Source organism: Hyperoodon ampullatus, assembly GCF_949752795.1.
Source record: "Hyperoodon ampullatus genome assembly, chromosome: 9".
Classification (NCBI taxonomy): domain Eukaryota; kingdom Metazoa; phylum Chordata; class Mammalia; order Artiodactyla; family Ziphiidae; genus Hyperoodon; species Hyperoodon ampullatus.
Genome location: NC_136922.1, coordinates 47,500,256 through 47,522,894, shown reverse-complemented (window position 1 = coordinate 47,522,894; position 22,639 = coordinate 47,500,256). Strand labels below are relative to the sequence as shown.

At 38.6% G+C, this 22,639-nt stretch overlaps 1 protein-coding gene across 1 annotated transcript in view; it reads right to left on the bottom strand.

Annotated features, from left to right (window-relative positions):
- Nucleotides 1-22,639, bottom strand: part of COL28A1 (collagen type XXVIII alpha 1 chain) — a gene marked incomplete at both ends in the record, with an annotated part of 144,417 nt that overhangs the window by 94,582 nt on the left and 27,196 nt on the right. Inside the window, 2 exon segments of the mRNA XM_079711823.1 lie at nucleotides 6,560-6,628; nucleotides 7,745-7,804. Of these exon segments, the coding sequence (XP_079567949.1) occupies nucleotides 6,560-6,628; nucleotides 7,745-7,804 (129 nt within the window).

The following is a 22,639-nucleotide window of genomic DNA, read 5'->3' as shown; positions in this document are numbered from 1 at the left end:
GTTCATATGTTGTTTTAATTTCCATCCTGATAAATTTAGATTCAGACTTGAATTCTTTCAGGAGCTGGTTGAATCCACTGGAGGTTTATGTGCAAGTAGGAATCGTGATAGAATCATTAAGGAGGAACAGGATTTTCCATCTCAGTGTTTAAAAGTAAGAAGCCCATGTGGCTATTCCTCAAAAAGGCACTCAGATAGGTGAGGACTTCTCACATAAGGAAAGAAAAACAACACAGTCCCAGGCTTTGAAATGGACTGACAGGAAACATACTCATTGAAAAATAATAGCAAAATAGTCACTTAAACCTGGAATTTTAAAAGGTTATAAAGTTTTCCCCTCTTTCTTCTTGGCCAGAAGGCAAAAAAAAAAAAAAAAAAAAGTAGAAAAGGAACTAACAACAAGAATTGTAGAAGCATGAACTGGAGCTTTTCCTCTAATGCACCTAGAAAGATAATTAGGGCTTTCTTGCCAGGGCAGTAAATCTTTGACGGAACAAGGTCTACTGAGTTGCCCAGAGCCCCAAAGCCAGCTGGCTGCAGACCCTCTGAGTGATCTTGGGACTCAGTATATAGTAATCCAGGGTAATTTAAGAGATACTTTCTACTCAAGCCTGGTAGCAGAACTAGGATACAGCATTATGCTCATCAGTGACTGATCACAGCTACAGATTTGTGAGAGAGAAAGCTAACTGTATCCCATATTTAATTTTTTTTGCCTTTCCCTAATACTGTATATTTAAAAGAGTCTTCTTTAGTATTTGTGCATAGCCAATTTAGTAAAGACTTTAATTGAAGGAAAAAGCTAGCATTTAATTCAATTTAAATTGCTATGCTTGTGGGAAAACTAGCTTTTAACCATCCAAGACCTTAATCAAAGCTCTAATATCCATGACAGTTTACTCTAATGTTAGAGCAATTAACGAGGGGGAAAATAAACATAAGCGTGAAAACTAGATTGCAAACTAAACAGACAAGCCCTAGCTAATATCACACACGATACCAAAAACATTAACAAATTATTCTTCTTCCCCACCGATATGACAAATGAAAATAATTCAATTTACATTGAATGCAAAGGAATCTTTTTCCAGTTCATTCAATTTTTTTTTCCCCATTCGTTCAACAAATGTTTACCAAAAGCCTGGTAGGTGCGAGTCACTGTGCTAGGGTCTGAAAACAGTAGGCAGCCCTGCTCCCTGTCTCATAAAGTTTACAGTCTTGCATGGTAACTAAAAGCAGATTTGGGTGTCATTTGCACTGAGGTTCAAGCCCCCGCTCTGCTACATAGTAGCAATGTGACCTTAAGCAAATAATTCAATCTCTCTAAAGTTCAGCATTGTCATCAAAATGGTGGTAACAATAGTACCTACCTCAACCACACATATTAATATAAAGATTAGCTCAGAGAGATTTAAAGCTCTTACATATTAAGCACTCAATAAATATCTGCTATCACTAACAAAATTATTTCCCTTGAATCCTGCAATTGCTAAGAATGTCCTTTTATAAAGCTTTTACAAATTAGGTAGTCTCAGAGTGAACGGCTTTATGTTAAGCAATATGGAGAGAGGCATGCTGCACAGAGTAAGCACAGACCCTTCCTTCGTCTCTGCATTTCTAGAATACGTTAGCCAAGGTGAAAATGAAAATAATGAAGGCTTTTAGGAGTCATGTGTTCCAGGCTGCTGAGAACAGAGCTAATGCTTGTGAACAATCACTTAGGGACATTAAAAAAAAGAGTGATTCAAGGTGTAATTACTGGAAACTGTCAGAGTAATATTCTACACTATCAGTATATTCTCAAGTTTTCCAGCTAAACAGTCAAGATGAAAGATGACTGCCAACCAGAGAAGAGAAAGAGAAAGTACTTGGGTTAGATGAACTGTACTGTTAATTTATTAAGATGGTACCAACAGATTATTTTTTAAAAGACGAATATGCTCTGTAAAAAATAGTGTCCTTTTCAAAGGCCATGAGAACTAATTATAGCTATGACATTCTTATTTGGCTTCTAATGAACACTTCTAATTTAAAAATATCTAGTGGAAGGAACTAATTATCAGCTAACAGAGTCTGATCAGAAATGCTTTATATGAGACATTAACAAGATAAAATATGACTGTCCATTATCTGATTATCTTCCTTAATAATCTCAGTAGTGTGGGTAATCAATAAAAGTGGTTTCAGTATATGTTGCAAGCATATGCTACATATAAATATGCTCAATAATAATAAAAATTATCCTTAATATTAAAACAGTGAAATCTACTATACTTTTAACTTCAAAATAATTATAGTTTTGTTTCAGGGGATATTTTTCACAGATAGTGCTCTGAGTATCCTTGCACAAAAAACAAACAGATCACCCTGAGAATCTGAATCAATTTATTATTCATGAATCAGTCATCTGTCACACCAACACAAAACTAGTGGTAATCATATAATTAAAGAAGGTAGCTGACAGTTCAAAGTTAGGTCATGGAGCTGGAATATTAATTCAGTCAATCAGATTTATTTATCACTGTTATATAAAAAGAATAGTTAGTACTAAACCTGAAACCACTTGAAATGATTCAGACAAAGAAACAAAGGTTCTTTCAGCAGAACCTTTGTCAGTCCTAAGGTAAGTCTTTATGTTACTTTGAAATAATTAAAAAGCTCTCATTGTTGATTTTTTATTATGACATTTTGGGAGAATATTTTCATGTATTACTTGAGATCCTTCCCATCTTTGTTATGATTTTAGTTCCCAATTAAATCAAAGACGTCACAGTGTCACTCTAATTTGTGTAATTGTGATTGGATAGCAAGAAAACAAACAAGAATTTCATGTTCTGGCAATATCATGAAAACTCTCTAGCTACAAACAGAAAGGCAAGTAATACACATTTTTCTTTAAAATGAAGGCCCCAAAAATCAATAAATAAGGGAAATCATGGGGTTCCAAAACAAAAAGAGCACTGAACACTAGAGGTAAGCATGTAAGCTGACACTGTAACTGTTCTGGGTAAAAAGTGTGGTTGTCTGGTAGGACAAAGTCTTGTAGTCTAAGAGGGAGAACCAGGAGCAAAGACTTTGGCTCACTCGATGGAAAACAAGGAGAAAATTAGAACTAAGATCCCCCCCCATAAAGCTAGGACCTTCAAAGTTATATATCTTCAACGAAAGCGCAGGGTGGAAAAAAGCCATCCCATAAACACAGTGTTACGAATGACAAGAATCTTGTCTACCTTCACTTGGGCTCTAAATGGGCCTGAAAACTCCTAACCTGGTCCTGTGCTGTGTATGGGTTTGTAGTTTCAAGTGACACCACGTTGGTGGTCTGGGGACACCTTAATCAAGACAATAGCATCAAGGATGTGCCTGGAGTACATAAGAGATGCAAATGCACACTTCTTTCAAACATGCTCCAAACAGAACACTTGGGATTTCACAATCAAACCTGGCTGACAGTGAGTTCAGATGTGAGAGTACAAAACATACAAGAAAATAATTCTCAGTGAGTAAAAGTGAGCCAGTATAATGTAAACTTCCCCAAGGTTGCCAAATAATAGGATAAAATAATAGAGACCAAAAAAGGAAGTATACTTTAATGGTCTTAAGAAAAGAATAGAAATATAAGAAGCAAAGAGGACAGCATAGCAAAAACATATTAGTAAAAAAAAAGGCAGATTTTTAAAAGTAGCTTTCAGAATTTTAAAAAATACTCATTAAGTTAAAAATACAAGGTATGATTTCAGGACATTTTATAACCAGAAAAAGATAAATTTGTGAATTATGAGTTAGATTTGAGCAAATCACCTTAAAATGCAACTAAATATCTAACAGAATTTCTGAATAAATAGAGAATGGAAAAATAAAATATCTGAAGAGATAACAACTAAGAACTTTCAAAATTGTTGAATTCTCAGATTCATGAAACCCATGAATTTGAAGCACACAAATATATCCATATTTATATGCATCATAGTAGATCTATGGAGACATTCAGTAAGTCATTCAATGGTGGACAGTAATGGCAAATCCTTACTTGATTAATTGCCTGCCCCCCCCACCAACTATGGCCATCATCATGACCCTCTCCATTATGAAAGAGTTCCAGCTAGTCAACATATTGATACTACCAATGTGACTGGCCCTTTCCAGAGAAAGTTGACATCAGGCATGCAGGTACCTTTTGCAGGTTGGTCACTCAGCAGTGGCAGTATCCATATTAGGTTTGTTAAAAGGAAGTTTATGTTGATCCTGTGTATAACCTCCATCCAAGCCACTCATTAAAGCTGAGTGGATGGGGCTTCCCTGGGGGTGCAGTGGTTGAGAGTCCGCCTGCCAATGCAGGGGATGTGGGTTCGTGCCCTAGTCCGGGAGGATCCCACATGGGCCCGTGAGCCATGGCCACTGAGCCTGCACGTCTGGAACCTGTGCTCCGCAACAGGAGAGGCCGCGACAGTGACAGGCCCGCGTACCGCAAAAAAAAAAAAAAAAAAAAAAAAAAAAAAAAACTGAGTGGATGGTAGTAGAGCTGGGAAAATAGATTGATTGACATCCTGTCTACTTGTTTATTTAGAGCCTTCTTTTAAATGGATGTGGTTTGGTGAGCATTCACCTAGGACACAAATATCTTCATACTCTGTGTTCATGCAGAGAACAGGAGTCTATTTCCAGCTAGGCCAGCAAAACATGCTCAGTTTTCTTCTTCCTTTGTCTGTTCATATGGGGCTATAGGTGTGGCTTGTGGGAAAAGTAGCAATGGAGTAGATGCCATAGGAGTCTAAGCCAATTACTCATGAAACTATTTGTATCTTCAAGAATAATGATGAACTTCTACGACACATAGCCTAGATGGCTTGTATAACACCCAGTTCATGATGAATAATTCAACATGGACTTCCCTGGTGGCGCAGTGGTTAAGAATCCGCCTGTCAATGCAGGGGACACGGGTTCAATCCTTGGTTCCAGAAGATCCCACATGCCGCGGAGCAACTAAGCCCATGTGCCACAACTACTGAAGCCTGAGAGCTCTAGGGCCCGTGTGCCACAACTACTGAGCTCGCGTACTGCAACTACTGAAGCCCACGTGCCTAGAGCCCATGCTCTGCAACAAGAGGAGCCACTGCAATGAGAAGCCCGCACACCACAACGAAGAGTAGCCCCTGCTCGCCACAACTACAGAAAACCAGCATGCAGCAACAAAGACCTAATGCAGCCAAAAAAAAAAAAAAAATCCGACATATATGGTCGTGTATTGTCCCATGATTAGCCATTCAGTCTCTCCTAGGATCCAGCAGCAAGGCAGAGCTGTTTATTAAGTTAAAAGTAGGCATGTGGAAGAAAAAGAAGAGATCTTATGCTTGCTTCAAAAATCTCAGGTTCTTTTGGACAGTTCATAAAGGCCTTGCAGTGAAACATGAAGCTCACTTTTATTCCCACTTATTCAGAACATTGTGAAAAGATTTTTTCATTTCTGTCTAAAACTTCCCAAATTCTCTGCTGTACTCCCTCTATACACGGCAACTTATCTGGGCCTGTATATTTCTAGCTGATGTCATTTCGGTTTTCTAGGTTTCCAGCCTCTCCAGTGTAGAACCAGCAGTGTCTGCAGGGAGCTCATATTCTTCTTTTTCAGTGGTTTAGTTTTAAGAGACCTATCTAGTTAGTGGAAACACAGTAGATAATTAGACCAGTGTATTTTTCCTTTATATAATGTTCTCTTTTTTGAATTAGTGTATCAAGACATTGGTGAAAAGACTAGCCCTCAGATAGTATAGTACCATTTCATTCTCAGAGTACAGCAAGGAAGCACAGGTTTCTGTTAATATTATATGTGAGGAACTATGCAATGCAAAGCCCAATTGGGTGACCAACTATTCACAGTCGGTTGTTTTTATTTTTACCCCAGCAAGTCAGCTACTGTTCTTTCCTGGGAGAATAATGATTACTTGAAAAGTTAAAAAGCTTCTTATTCCAGAACAGTCATGTTTTATTCGTTTCCTCTCCAGCTCTCTTTTGACAGAATTTTTTTTCTTTCCCAACAATAGTAAATATCAAAGCTACATAAGGTAGAAGCTGCAAATAACACAGGTATTACCTGTCTACCATGATCAATTCTAGCTTTAGAGTATACTCACAGGTTAGGTAATGAGCAAGGTCCTTATTCTTAGTGATTTTCTCATGGTTACAGGGAAGTCAATTACAAAGTATGGACATTAGGTATGAATCTAGATCTCCTATCTCCTAGGAAATTTTGACATATGAGAACTCCTTCCTTCTAGGACAAACTGATTAATCTCACAAAAGATTACAGTAAGAGAGAGCCTGTTGTACATATCCTATAAATATAAATAGATAGATAGATAGGTAGATAGATAAATAGATAGATAGATATCCCTATTTCAAATGTTATGAAAAATAACACTTGGATCTGGTCTTTATATATTTATCGTCTTTTGTTGTTTAAAAAGATAAAGATGGCTTAGTTTAACCATTTATTCTAACCCAAAAGAGCACATAAGAACTATATTTGTCCGTTTAATTCCACCTAGAATTTCTTGCTACTCACCGTCTGGCCCAGCTCACCAACACCAATCGGTCCTGGAGGCCCAGTTCTTCCTTCCTGGCCTCTTTCCCCCTAGGAGGAAGAAATAATTGAATGAAAGTTTGCTTTTTTAAATGAAGAATACACATAGCACAAAATACTCTGGAGATTTCAACAAAGATAAATAGCAAAATTGTCAAACTTTTCAAACTCTTAAAGATTAAAAAAAAACCTAGAGGAGGAAAAATGCCTTGAATTTAAGTGAACAAATTACCCCCAAACGTTCCTCATTCCTTCTTGTCTAAACGCAATTTCAGCTTTCAGAAACGATTACATAGCAATTGACAGGTCAGACTGTGTACGACTCTTTTTGGTTACTGAAATGACCAAGTTAACAATGCCCGTGCTGTTCTCTGCCCCCTCACCACCATCCGGGGATGCGTCCCCCACCACCCTGCCCTGTTCCATTTCACCTCGCCCTTCAGTTCTGTTTCACATTTCTTCTCCTTCAGAACTCTTCTCCAGTAACTCTGCCAGTATAAACTCCACCTTCCCTGGAATCTCAATGTGCTTATTGTCTAAATGCATTCCATGGTGACACCTGATTACATTCGAAGTGCACTGTTTTGTACTGCTCTCTGGTTTAGCCCCTCGTCGGAGTATTATTGTCCCAGTGACACAGAAAAGCCATTTAAAATAAGCACTTCTGCTCTAGTACATCCTGCATGATGTAGAGCACCCGAGGTTGTTGGGTGTTCTAGTCCTTTCTAGTTCCCTACAAACCTCTCCGTCAACATTTACTTATTCAGTGTCATGGTTCTTCTGGTTTCTGCCCCTCTGTGCTTATTTGATGTGAGCAGGTGATAGTTGACATGTTAAGGTGTTTCACTTCCCAGTAACGTTTTTGCATGCCAACATGTAAAATCCATGAAAACTCAACAGAGCTAGATGTATGTTGGCAAGAGGGTGGGTATTTGGAGACAAGCAAAATTTTCATTCCAACCAAATCAAAAAATACATAGAGTATTCTTGTGGTAACTGCCCCTTACCAGGGCATTGCAGTGTCCAATCATCCAGCCTGTAAGTAACTTATACAGACAGCCTCCGTGTATCCATGAGGGTAACACTGAGCAGAGTTCAAATCACAGCTCCCCCAGCCCTACAATAAATTCAGTAGTCATCAATGGGCCGAGAGACCAGTATCTTTACCTTAATACCTGGCTGTCCAATACCAGGGGCTCCTGGAGGACCACGAGGACCAGGTTCACCCTAGAGGAAGAAACAGTGACATGTTAGGTCAACTCCATAGTATTTGTTGAGCAGCTCTTAGACGTATAGTGATGTGATAGGGGCTTTGAGGGCATCAACAAAACCTAGCGCACAGTCTCCACCCTCAAGTGTTTACCATCCAGTTGGACAGATAGCACAGACCCAGGATGGACTTAGCCATGACCCAGTATCTAGGGTTCATGAAAATGTCTCCATTTTAATTTTTAAAATCAGAATAAAAAATAAACAATAGTATATATAATAATGAATACAGTCTGGACTACATTTTTCTTTATACCAACTCAGTTGTAAAATATAATTTTAAACATTTTTATGGAGGAAAGTACCTAGAAAGGCAAAAGTTTTTAGGATCCATGAAAGTCATCACGTGGCCCTCACTCATTTGTTCAATACATCTTTATTAAGTGCTTCTGACAGACACATTTGTTTTCTACCCAGTGATCATCCTCTCCTTTCTTTCTTCCCTGCTGTTAGAACTCTGACCTGTTCAGGTCAGTGGGCAACTATTCTTCGCCCTCAGATGTGTAGGATGAATGATAATCTGTCTAAAACAAGGGTAGAATCTTTCCCTTTGCCACTGATTAATCTAGGTTAATCCTTTGACTCAGTTCTGATAAATGAGATGTGGGGACCTTACTGGATGCAAAGAGAAACTTTTGCCTCTGCTTCTTTGTTCCTACTTGGAGATGTGATAGCTATCTTGTAACCATGAGGCAACAGTCTCTCAGATGAATGCCAACAGTTGAAGAGGATGATGCAGAAAAAATTTAAAAGAGCCTGGCTCCTAGACAACCGCACTGAGCTCCTGATCCAGTCCTAGACTACCTACCTTCAAACATTCTGTTTACTCAACAAGAAGCGTTCTTATGATTTAAGCCACTATTAGTCGAGATGTTTGTTACTAGAAACCAGAAGCATTTTCAGTTAATATAGTCTATGATGTGGCAGGCCCATCATAGAATTCAGGCATTATAGAACTGAGACCATGGCACTCAAACTCCTGCATTTCACAGGTGAGGAACCTGGTCCCAGAGGGGTTACCTGGCCTTCACAAACTCACACCTCAGTATCACCCACAGGGATATGGGTCTTTAGGTCTCTCAAGCTTCTGGTCCTTTGGCATGTTGATAGAGGAAAGGAGAGTGGCTATTGATTACCATTTCTTTTTTTATAATGCTAATTTTTTCTGTTTATCAAAATAATGTATCTTCACTGTAGAAAATTTGCCATATATTGAAAAGCATACAAAGAAGATTTTACATTATCTATCTATAACAACTGTTAATTTTTGGTGTGTTTCCTTCGGGTTTTTTTATTGTTATTTTTTTAGAATTCTATTGAAGTATAGCTGATTGACAATGTTGTGTTAATTTCTGCCATACCGCAAAGTGACTCAGTTACACATATATATATTCTTTTTCATTATGGTTTATCACAGGATAGTATATAGTGAATATAGTTCCATGTGCTATACAGTAGGACTTTCTTGTTTATCCATTCTGAATATTATAGTTTATAATAGTTTGCATCCGCTAACCCCAAACTCCCAATCCATCCCTCTGCCACGCCCCTCCCCCTTGGCAACCACAAGTCTGTTCTGTATGTCTGTGAGTCTGTATCTGTTTCATAGATATGTTCATTTGTGTCATGTTTTAGATTCCACATATAAGTGATATCATATGGTATTTTTCTTTCTCTTTACATACATGCATGTACCTCTAATTTATGTTAAGAAAAATTTCAAAGCATACTTGTGTTGGAGATAATGAATATTTGCTATTTAAAATTTCACTAAACTTACAGATTTTTCTCTTCTCTTCATCCTTTTATAAGCCAACAGACAGGAAGTGGAGACAAACCTTCTCCCAGGTTGAGGGGAACAAAGGAATTTTCACTAAGCTAAAGCCTCAATTCTCCCCAGAGGCTTGTGATTTTGGAGGGGACTCTTAGTAACTAGAGCAATGTTATATTGATATGGTAGAGGCATTACTTGAAAGAAGTTTGTTGACTTTAGCCAAATGCAAAGGGGAACAGAAGAGAAAGGAGAAAGGTCATAGTTAAATCACCTCCCTAAAAGATATGTCGAGGCTCAAGATGAATCAAACAAAGAAAACCTGTCTCAAAATCAGTTGATTGTAAGAGTTCATGATGCTTTGGCGTTTGAATTGAAAAGTACCTTCTGTTTATCCTTTTGAGTACAAGTCAATCTGGCAGATAAATCAACCTGATTTTTTTCCTTTAAAATTCAAGGTTCTAGGGCCTCCCTGGTGGTGCAGTGGTTGAGGGTCCTCCTGCCGATGCAGGGGATACGGGTTCGTGCCCCGGTCCGGGAGGATCCCATATGCTGCGGACTGGCTGGGCACGTGGGCCATGGCCTCTGAGCCTGCGCGTCCGGAGCCTGTGCTCCGCGGCGGGAGAGGCCACAGCAGTGGGAGGCCCGCGTACCACAAAAAAAAATAAAATAAAATTCAAGGTTCTAGTTATCTTTTAATATAGGTTAAATTTTCTGAATCAGCCAAGTAATTGCCATTCTTATCTTTTACATGTTCTTGGCCATGGAATTTCTCTCTGTATAATATCAGACAAATATTCTCTCTTTGGGGAGAATATAACATTTCTCCCCAAATTTGAAGTTGTTTTCTTAATCTCAAGTTTAAGTGCTAGAGAATATTCAGTTTCCTAAAGATTCCAAATTTTAACTTCAAAGAATCTTTCCTTATAACTTCTTGTGCTCTCCATTCAAGCTGGAATCACCTTGTCCGTTACACGGCATAGGGGTGAATGTTTCCATCACTTAGCAAAGGAACACCAAGTACTTGCTATGTGGATGGTAATAAATAGAAGTTTAAAACAAAGGCCCCACACTCAAGGGGCTAGTTTGAGAGGTAAAACACACCATTAAAATAATGATAATGATGATAATAATAATAATGGTATAAGGCTCTAAGTTCCCTATTCTCTTCATTCCCTGCCCTTTGGTATGTAGTTTGGTTCTGTAATGGATCAGAAGGCTTTTAAATATATTATGTATTTGGAGGAGAATTTGAGTGTTTTATAGTGGAAGCTCTGCCCTACTGTGTACTTGTCCCTATGTTTGATCTAAAACAAACAAGAGCACAGATTGGTGAGAAAGTTTCCCAACTCTGGACTAGGCACTGGTTCTGCTGTTAACTTGAAATGAGGGAGCCAGGAGAGCCAAGAGGATAAAGAACTATATTACCCTTGAGCGCATGAGCTCCCTTTAGCCTTGGTCCCCTACCAACAGCAACTGAGAGACTTCCTAATATTGCTTTTTCAGGGGAATTACAGGGATCTGAGGTTATAGAGGGGCCACTTTCCCTTACCTGAACACAGCCCCATGGCAACATATCTTCACACTTTACCTGCTTAAATTTATTTCCCGGGAGGCTTGCATCTCAACCTAGGACCTGCAGAACAGTATTGGTCCACAATTAATGTCCATCCCTGTCACACTTCCCCTTTCCCTTTCCTACAGAGATTCCTGAGATGGTAAAGAAAGTGGTTCTGATTGTAAAATACCATAGCTGGATAAGACAGAACAGGAAGAAAAGAGTCAGCACTCTACTCCAAATGATTTTCCTGGAATTCACCAAGGGAACATAGCCTTGAAAGACTCCAGGCTTGATTCCTTCTTTGCTATTATTCCTGCCCTAATCCTCACCAACAAACACACCCACAGATTGAATACCCTCAGTACTACTTATTATTTCTCTACTCCACTTTCTTTAAACATCAGGGGGATATACAAAGAGGATCGGGTTAAAGTCGATAGCCCCAGAGAAGTCTGTGTCTCATGGCCTTTGGATGAGTGTGAGTGAAAGTGAACATGAGTGTAAGCATGTGAGGGGCATCGAGGAGGTTAGGTAAACCACTTTGATCCTTCTCAGAAATTAAGGATGCCTATGCTATGGACCTCAAGATGGAAGAAAGCCAATGTTTAATAAAGCCTACTGCTTTCAAGCACTGCCCTGACACTTCATATAGATTATCACATTTAATCTTCTAACAATCTTAGGAAATTGGTGTTTTTTCCTATTTTGTGATGTAGGAATATAATCTTCATTTTTAAATTCATTTTTCAGTATGCATGGTATCACAGGAAAAAACCCATGGCTTTTTCATTCAGTCAGTGTAGTTGAATTCTGGTTCTATAATTTACTAACAGTTTGAGCTTTTGCAAGATCCCCATATGCAAAATGAGGATCATTATATCTACCTTGCAGCATTGTTGAGAGGATTTGAAATATTGTCTTAAAACATCTAAGTCATAACCAGTCACATGGTAGCTGTATAATATGTGTAGAGCAATTGTTATTCACCAGACTTTCATTGAGCACCAACCTGGTAGCCAGTACCCCCTAACATAATTATAGACATAAATCAGGTTGCACCTGCACTTTGCAGACACTTAGAATCTGGCTGGAGAGGCAAACGAATATAAAACAAAATATAAGCATGTGAATTAGCTATAAAAAGTGTATTAACAGAGCATGTAAGACTCTGAGGCAGAAATGGTTAATTCTACCTTAAGGAATTGGGAAAGTTTTATATAGTAGTGGAGATATTTGCTCTGAACAAAAATGTAAGAATCATATTTAATGTGGTAGGAGAGAGGGGGAACGAAAGTTCTGGAAAAGGAGAGGGTATGAGGCATAAAATGATGTGAAATGTTCTGGGGACAGTAAGCAGCTCTGTGAGGCAAGCGGACAGGAATGAGGTGACAACAGCATCACCGTCTGGAGCTGCACTGTCCACTGGAAATATACAGTGAGCCACATTTGTCATTTTAAATTTTCTAGTAGCCACACTAAGGAAGTAATAACAGATTTTACTTAACCCAATGTACCCCAAATATTATCATTGCAACATATAAGCAATATAAAACTCTTACTAATGATTTTATTTTTCATTATTTTTAATGTTATGCCTTTGAAATCCTACGTGTATTTAACACTTATAGCACATTTCAATTCCGACTAGCCACATTTCAAGTGCTCAAAAGCCACGTATGGCTACTCTATTGGACAGTGCAGCTTTAGAGTGATTAAAGAGGCTGGAGGCTCGGGTCAGAACCATGGAGAGTACCAACATTTAAGTTGGGTGGGAGTGAAAGAACACAGAGATGTCTTGTGGGGATTTGGGGAAGACAGTGGCCCAGAAAAAATAAAGGGGGCAGGGAGAGCTGACCAAGGCAGTATAAAAGAAGTCAGGAAAAAGAGAATTTCAAAAGGAACTCATCCTTTCCAAAGACAAAGTCATATTCTTTCACTTGCAGACCTGATCATCTTCCAGCATTCTCTATTTCAGGGAAGGGCATCAAGACCCCTCCACATGTCAAGCCAGAACTTAGGAGTCATTCTTAACATATCTCACTCCCTTATCCATCATATGCAATGCATCACCAACACCTAACAATATGCTCACAAATCTCAAATCCATCCACCTCTGTGTCCTCTACCATGCCTCTACAGTCTACCCCAAATTAATACCATCTCTTGCTCAGACTATAGCAAAGTCCTTAATACTCTACATGCATCCATTCTAGCACATTCTAGTTTATTCCCCCACCCGTCCACTGCTGCCAGAGCAATCTTCTAATTTTAATCTGAGTAAAACCCTTCAAGTCCTTTCCCTTTGCTCTTAGGGTAAAGACAGAGCTCCTTCCAAGGCTTGTGAGCCCCTGCATGGTGTGGTCCTGTGGTCCTTTCAAAACTATTTGTTATTAGTTGCCTCTTCTCTAGCCACCCTAGCACCATTGGCCTTTGTTCAGTTCCTTGTACTTGCCATGTTCCCTCCTGCCACAGGGTCTTTGCATGTGCTGTTGTCTCTATCTGGGATGTGGTTACCTCTCTCTTTTCCTAGTTAATCCTTATTCATCCCTCAGATCTTATTTTAAACAGCATGGCTTCAGGGAAGGCCTCTCTGGTCAGGTAAAATCCCTATTCTAGAGGCACTGATAACATCATTTTCCTCTTTTTCGGAGCAACTTTTTCAGTTGCAACTTTGCATTTCTGCATGTGTTAATATGTCTCCCCATAAACTGTGGGAGGATGTCATGTGATTTTGCTCAGCTCTCCATTCTCAAAGTTTAGCTAATTGATATTATCTACTCAACCATCCAGGCCTCAAACATTTACTGAACAGTGACTAAGGAGCAGATATTGTGCCAGCTGCTAGAGGTGAACAAAACAGGAAACCTGGTCTAGGCAGGGGGAACTGGGGGTTTGGAATTGCTCCTCTGGCGTTCCCACTGGTTTACTTACGTTTTTAACTAAGAGCGACTGTGCATACATTACATAGTGATATAAAGTATTTATTGCACAGTTTTTGCTACAAACTTATCCAGATACAATTAATCTTTTTTTTTTTTTCAGTTGAAGGCCAATAGATGGCCTAAGGTTACACTGTATGGAAAGTTCAGCTAGAGAAACCCAACACTTCTTATTCCAGACACTGGCTCTAACCAAAGTCAACATCTTTCCTTTCCCTAAAATAATAAATAATGAATGGTTGTCCAAGACTCTGAATTTTTTGAGGACAGAACTTTACCTTTTCTTGAATAATACAATTATAAATAATTTAGTCATACCTTGGGCTCTTAACATTAGATAGATGTTTAAGCAACTTCTTTTTATCGTTTCCCAGATATGTATAGCACCAACTGTAATAATTTAAGTCTTGTGACAAATATTCTCATACTTTCCCAGTGGAAGAAAATGATGAATGAGCATTTTGTAGGTGCAAAATGGTTCAAGTATGGACAAAATACATTCTTAGCTGAAACTCAATGAAGTGATTACTGTATACAAAGGCTTGGGAGAAAAGTCAAGAAAAGCCCCTTTTTTTTTTGGAAAGAAGGAAAAACGGGGGTGGGGTGGAGGCATGAAACTAACATTTATCAAATTCTTGTTAAATCAAGCTCTATTTTTAGTTCCTAATTTCTCTTATTTCAGAGAAGTGTTATGTAATAAGAGGCATATTTTTAGAAAATATATCAGGCTAGCTTAGTTCTACATTAATGAAAAGAGGGTTGTCAAAATACTTAACTGCTTAATTATTGCTGATACATATGGCACCTACTATGTAACAGGTGTTATTCTAAGAGCTTTTCATGTATTAACTCATGTAATCCTCCAAACAACTCTGTTTTTAACCCATTACATTAATGAGAAAACTGAGGTATGAGGAGGAAAAGTGAATTTCCCAAATCACAGAACTAATACAGTATAGGGCTGGGTTTGGACCCCAGCAGTCTGGCTTTAGAGCCAGTGCTCTAACCACCATGCAAAACTGCCTCTTGGGACTTTTCCATTCTTAAAGTATTTCAAAAATCATTTGATTGCAGACTAAATTTATATCTTTGTTACAAGATGAAAAACACAAAAATCAGATAGTTACAATCTACCCATAGTTGAAGAATCATCATATGAAGACAAAGAATCTCTAAAATAAAAAGAAGCCACATGAAAGTATATACTATTACAAGCCAACTTATATGCCCTTTCAGGCACATAAAGTCTACCTGGATCAATGTTGTCACTGAATTAGTGGTAAAGTTAACATAAATAATAACTGGCAATACTGTAATCACACAATGTAACTCTACATATAAAGCAGTTATTAAGCAACTGCACTGTTGGAACCATCATTATTTAAAATCTCCAATTGCAATCTTTTTAAATAACATCTACTTGGGTAAGAGAAAAGATCACTGTTCACATACTCTACCTACTTATGCTTTTCAAAGAAGAAAAAACTCCATAATAACAAAGAATTGCTGGAGAATGTGATGAAAATTGTAGTGTTGTACCAGATTTTAGTAATTCAACTCCTTTTCTTGATTGCTATTATGTTAAAGCGAATGAAATTGACAATATACAGCTAGGTTTGACTTACAAAAAGGATGATTCATATGTTCCAATCTAATAGGAAAGTCATATTTCATTATATATAATAAAACCTAAGGAATTGTGTGTCATTTTCCTTAAAAGGAAGGACTGTTCCACGGCCCATCAGGAGAGCTTTTAAGAATCTAGGCTCTGGTGGACACTCTTAGGACTCCTCTAGCACAAAATGAGTGGCTGGAAACTATTCAGGGTGAACCCCCTCCATAAATTGGAGAAGAAGGACACCAATTTACGAGAGAAGAGAGGTTCATAACAGCGTGATATGTTTCCTAAAAACCTACTCTTGGAGACTGGGGGCAGAGGAAAGTGAGGAGAGTTATTGTTGAAAGAGTACAAAGTTTACGTTAGAATCATGGAAAAGTTTTGAGCACAGATAGTGATGACGGATACACAATATTGTGAGTGTATTTAATACCACTGAATTGTATGCTTAAAATGATAAATATTATGTATATTTTACCACAATTTAAAAAAAACCTTCCTCTTAGAATAAACTTAATTTTCCCTGCTGCACTGTTGCTGCTGCAACTTAAATTAATTAAGAGCACTGATATAAGTATTAAAAAAAAATTCTGACAACGCTCTGAAGACATGCAGTAACTCATTGTGTTCCACATTAGTGCCCCACTTGACTGGGCCTGTGGGTTAGACTCAGCACCTTTGTGGGAAATTTTGGCAGCATTTTGGGTGCCTTGATCCGTCAGAGTTTTTGTCTTGGCAGGCTCTGCACACGCATGCACACATACACATGCACGCAGGGTGTACCCCATCTGCTGAGGACCATATGTGTCAGAGATTTGGGGAGGAAAATCATCTGTCTTGAAGCCAATGGCTGACACGCCACATGTTCTGGCAGCCACTTCAAGTTGTCACTATTAGTTGTCTCACGTCAAATGAGTTAATAAGCTCATTTAGTATCCTGGTGGGCAGATAGGCATGTAGGTCAAAGCCCTTTCCACAACAAGAATCGCTGGATTACTGATTATTCTTTCCCTTTAATTAGGCCCAGGACAGAAATAGCATTTAGAATTTGACATCCCCGAAGAAAAACAGCCACATAGTTTGGCAGCTTGGCTCTGATTCTGCATTAGACAGATATTTGTAATTAAAATTGTAAAGGGATTCTTCGCACTGCTATACACTGAGCAGTCGCAACCTTGTTCAAAGGTGTTAGCCTGCCAGGAGAACCAGAAGGCCCATTATTGGTTTTGGACAACTGGAAAAGCTGACGTGTTTGAATACCCTGGACTTAAAAATACTTTTCATGAAGCCAAAAATATAGTTATTCTGTATTGAGAGCTGTGAACTTAAAAAAGTTTTCTGTTTGATTATTCTGTACTAGGGATTGTTGATGTCTACATGTTTCACCTGATTTCCTTCCCATCAAGTTATAAGGAATTATATCCTATTAGAAATCATGATTTTTTTTTTAGTGGTTGAAAGCAACATCATGATGTTAGGGGATTTTTAGGCTTTTGAGTTGTGTGAGAGCTGAAATAAAACTACACAACCTTCTAGTTTGAGGAGAAAGTTTCAGCTTCTTCGTAGTTCATATTTGTGGTATTTGAACTCTTTCCAAACCACAGTTGAAATATTATTTATGTTCAGTAGGTTGACCTACTAAAGCTGCTAAGCTAACTTTAAGTCAAATCAAGCATCGATATTCAAATAATGGCAAAACTAAAGAATGAATTTTTTTTCTTTTTTTTTCTTTTGCGGTACGCGGGCCTCTCACTGTTGTGGTCTCTCCTGTTGCGGAGCACAGGCTCCGGACGTGCAGGATCAGTGGCCATGGCTCACGGGCCCAGCCGCTCCGCGGCATGTGGGATCCTCCCGGACCGGGGCACGAACCCGCGTCCCCTGCATCGGCAGGCAGACTCTCAACCACTGCGCCACCAGGGAAGCCCCAAGAATGAATTTTTTAAAACTACTAAATATTCATTAATGATATATCTGTTCTAGTGAAAATTGTGACATTATAGAAAACATAAGACTCTAACTTGTATATCTGAAACTGTAAAAAAAAAAAAAAAAAATTAAGTTCCAAGCCTCCATGCCTCTCTTAGAAGAAAGCGGAATTACAAATAACGCATTAGGTTATTCAAGGCACAAGAAGCTTCTGATGGATTACATCTATACTCTCCTGTTTCTATTTATTGTCCAGATATCTTGGAAGAATGGTCAAAATTCCTGGCTATTGCACCCTTCTCTCTGATTCCTTCCACAATCCATTGTCACCTCTCCAATCTCTCAAAGGTTTCCCAAACCTGCAAAATTGACAATCTAAGTGACTGCATAGGTCCTGCCTATTTGACCTGTCTGCAGTATGATACTGTTGACAGCTCATTCCATTTAAGACTATTTCCTCATTCATTCATTCAACAAATATTTATTTGTTGCTTATCTTAAACATGTGTGAGTGTAGATATAATAATTTTTTTTCTCTCTCAGATATGATAGCAGTACTCCTGACCCATTGTCCCTAGATTTTCTGCTTTGGATTTTTCAAAAACAGTGATGGATGTGTACATATCTATCTAATTCTCCTGCCAATGGTTCATATTTGAAAGAAGAGTGGCAATGTTTAAAGGTATAATGCACGGAAACTAAAAGGAAACTTGATTAGTACTCTTTCAGTTACCAAAATACATGCGCATTCCTAATAGCTATGTCAAAGGTGGACAGCCATCCCTGTTTTAAAAACTAACCTCTTTCATAGAGCATTTTGAAGAAAACAGGATGATGTGTAGGGATGTTTACTAGGTTTACAGTTTTAATTTCAGGATCTGTACATTTAGCTCTCATTTACTTAATTTCTTTATAAGAACACCAACTACGAAAAAAAATTATCTACCATGCTTGGGAACCTCAAAAAATGGGATGGAAGTATGACAGAGCTAGGTAAGGAGGAGTAGGGTGTCCAAGGATCATGTGCAGTGCAGAGCTTTGGAGTGGGCTAAGTGCTTCATTTGCCCTCATTTACTTCCTTTAAAACGTAAGTTTCACTTATTCACTAATACTAGGTCTGTTGTTTATTTTGGATGTGGGCTGGATGTTTGATTCACTGGAGATTATTTACCCTGACCATATCCATTTATTAAACTGGACCAGACTGGTGCTATTTCTCTATGAGTTTTTTTAACATCTCAGAAGCTAAACTGAACATAAAGTAAGAGGACTTTGAGTTTCTTATACTTGAGTGTAGCACAAGAAGAAAACACTTAGGGGGGAAAAGCCCTGCAGAAAATGTATGAGCATCCTAGAGTAGAAAAATGGAAGAAGTTAGAAGAAGGGAGGCAATACGTCTATTAAGATAAATTACTATATAACATAAATATCACAGTATTTTTAAATTGTTTGAGGATTAACATGTGCTGCTTTGCCTTGGAGAAATATGTCAGGGATAATTCCTAATGCCCTTTTGGCCCTAGCACCAAAGCTCTCATGCTAGGATGCTTCAATGTGTCACAGGCTATTTCCTGCTCAGGCCACAGTGAGCAGTCCCTCCTCCCAGAGCACAAAGAGGGTCTTGGAAAGAGTAGATTTGGATGAGATTTGAGAAGAAAACACCCTTCAGAAATAACCTCAGAAGGACATCAAGAAATGGCAAAGGGCTTCCCTGGTGGCGCAGTGGTTGAGAGTCCACCTGCCTATGCAGGGGACACGGGTTCGTGCCCCGGTCCGGGAGGATCCCACATGCCGCGGAGCGGCTGGGCCCATAAGCCATGGCCACTGAGCCTGCGCGTCCGGAGCCTGTGCTCCGCAACGGGAGAGGCCACAACAGTAAGAGGCCTGCATACCGCAAAAAAAAAAAAAAAAAAGAAATGGCAAAAATTACCTAACGTGGGCCTGGCATATCCAGCATTCTACTGTGTTTATTTGTTCAAAACTAATTTTGGTTACTTGTTCTCTGTGATTTGAGAGCCCTGCCAGTCTTGAGCCATTCTTTCTCGTTATTGGAGGGCCCATTCTATGGCCAGATGGGATTGCCACCTGAACCACCACACCAGCCCTTGGAAGGTGGTGTAGGGTCCTTAGGCCCTCAGTTTTTACTGAGAAGGAGCACCGTGCTCTCTCGTTAGGGACATTGCCAGTTTGGTCCTAGGGATATGGCTTCTCAGATACTTGCATGATGATAGTTAGTTCTAATTGATTTTAGAGACTGATGGGATGTTCTTCTTATGAATACCACTCTTGACCCTCATGTATGGGAGAGGCTGAGGTGGCTTCCTTCTGAGAAACATCTATGTTTTGTTTCTAAGGCAACAAGGTCATTTAGGACAGAATACTACTTTACATATGGAAAATACTAATAACAGAAATGATTTGTGAAATAGGGCCAGAATCACATTTTTCCTTAATTTCTCACATGCTATTTTTTCCTTTTATTCTTTGGCCACCTTTTCTGCAAAGCCTTTGATGAAGAAAACCCAACCACTAAAGCAACAGAATGGGATTGTTGCTCATCAGAGAGACTATTCATAAACTCAAATTTATAGGCAGGCCCTATCTAGAAACTCCCATGGAATCTTTGCAAATGTTACAAGTCCAAATTTTCTATTTTAAGGTCTCATAAGAGACAAAATATTTGAAAATGCACATTACTGGTTTCTTTTTCCCATGAGATTCCTTTCCTTCTTTTCCTGCATTTTCAGATGAACATTATAACCAAGTAGAAGTGCACTCTCAACAGACTTTTGTTTCCAGCCAGAGTACACTAGAGGGGGTAGACAGATGCAATTTCCATACTGTCCAGAAGAAAGGCATTTATCTCAGGTTGACTATCTAGGGAATTCAGCAGTTTTCCTAAGGAGAGAGATATAATATGGTGGTTAAGAGCAGACTGGCTGGGTTTGAATCCTGGCTTTGTTCCTTCCTAGCTGTGTAGACTTGAATCCATTGCTTAAATTCTCTGTGCCATAGTAGCCTAATCTATACCATGGGAGTGAGAATAGATCATGCCTCAGAAGGTGGTGTTATCTTAAATGGGTATTTAGAACTGTATCTGTGCATAGTAAATATACACTAAATAAGTGCTATCTGTTACTTTAGAAGCTTCAAAATAATAATCCTCCCTGTGTCCATTGGAAACTACAGAATTACTGAATTTTAAAGGTTTTTTTTTTGGCATGAATTGCAAGAGCAATATCGTAAAACCATTTTGTAATAAAATGGTAATGGATAAAAAGAAATGTCACTATAAAACATTGTTTCCAGATTGAGCAAAAAAATAGTTTATTAAGTTTTTAAGATTTAGAAGTACATTCTGGGATGCAAGATGAAGTCATTCCCTGAAACCTGACTTTTAAGACAACACAAGAATAAATGTATAAAACCTAAGACAATTAATGAATGTGACATGTGTCTCTGGTTGACAGATCCAAAGAGGGGTAGAAATTAGTAATAGTCTCCAAGTAACAGTCAAGAGACCATTAAATCTGTGACCTTAAGCCAAAAATATAACTAGGAGAAAAATGAGAAGCTTACTCCCATCTCACTCCATCCCAAGAACCCCCAATATTCTTTAGATACTGACATCTTTTTAACTGACAATGAATTTTTTGTGTTCAACTGGCAGTGAATTTTGCGATTTTAAACTGTGATAATTTTACGTTCAATGTCTTCACCAAAATTTTTGAAAAAAAGAATGTTTTAAAAAAGAGTCCCTTGGAAAGCTGAAGTCCTCAGATACTTTTGGAAAAGTGACTCCTTTTATGATGATGATGTGAAAGTAGAGCATGAAGTGTTATGTCAGAAAATTACAGCCTCCCCCAATATACTTGACTCATTATTTATTCTAAGAATTAATGCATTCTTAGAATTAAAAGCTAAATTCTGTGGAAATAAATCCACTTTAAAAGAAAAATCTGAGTAGTAACTGTATAAGACATGAAGAGAAATGGTCAAACGATGGCACGTTTTTATGAACTGCCATCACCCGTCTCCCGAAGCTGCGTGCCCTGCTCCCAGCCCAGCACCTCCACAGACACCCTGATTTCCAGACTTCTCATTTTCCAAAATGAAAACTTTGGGCCAGTATGATTTCTAATATCCCTTGTGGCTCAAACAATCTATAATTCTATCACTGTTGCAAACTCCAAACCTGATCCCTGATTTTAAGCCTCTTTTTCACAAACCTGTGAAAATTATCACCTTAGGTAACCAAAGAATCCTAGAAATAAGCGTGGACTGTCAAAATATTTTCTTTTCCTTGCTGCAGGATTTTACCTACAGCCAGAGCAATTTTGTAAAAACTTCTACTCAGTATTCAGAAGAGCCAGTTCTTTCCCCCAGAGAGAATTAATCATAGGCAAGGACTGGAAAAGACAGTTTCCCCAGACAGCCTTAAGCACACGCCCACTGAGAAGCTCATTCTATTTTAATTTGCCAATTAAAACTGCCCCAGGAAATCACACATTGTCATTATCTCATTAAAAATAGTATACGTGTCACTCCCTTACCTCTCTCTGGAAAAAAGAACAGTCAAGTAGCCCAACTGCTCCCCACAACTTAAATTTAATAGCACCCTTAAAAGATTGGCTTTATCTAGGGTCCTCTGGGGACAGTACCGTCTGCTGTTATTATTACTGCCACAAATTCCACAGATCTCCAGTCACTAACTCAACACCATTTATTAGATATTTACTATATCTGTGGAATTTACTAAGCACTGAGAAGTGTTAAAAAGGCACTAAAACGCTTGTTTTCAGCAAATTAATGGCCACTCTCATTGGAAAATGGAGTCTTATAAACAGGTCTTTTAAAGATCCCTTCTATCTCAACTTTTGGTTCCATCTGGCTCTTATTCAACCCCTCCCTATACGTCTTGCCTGGTTACCTGTGGAATGACAGTACAAGGCAGGTACTGATAGAGATTACACCCTCG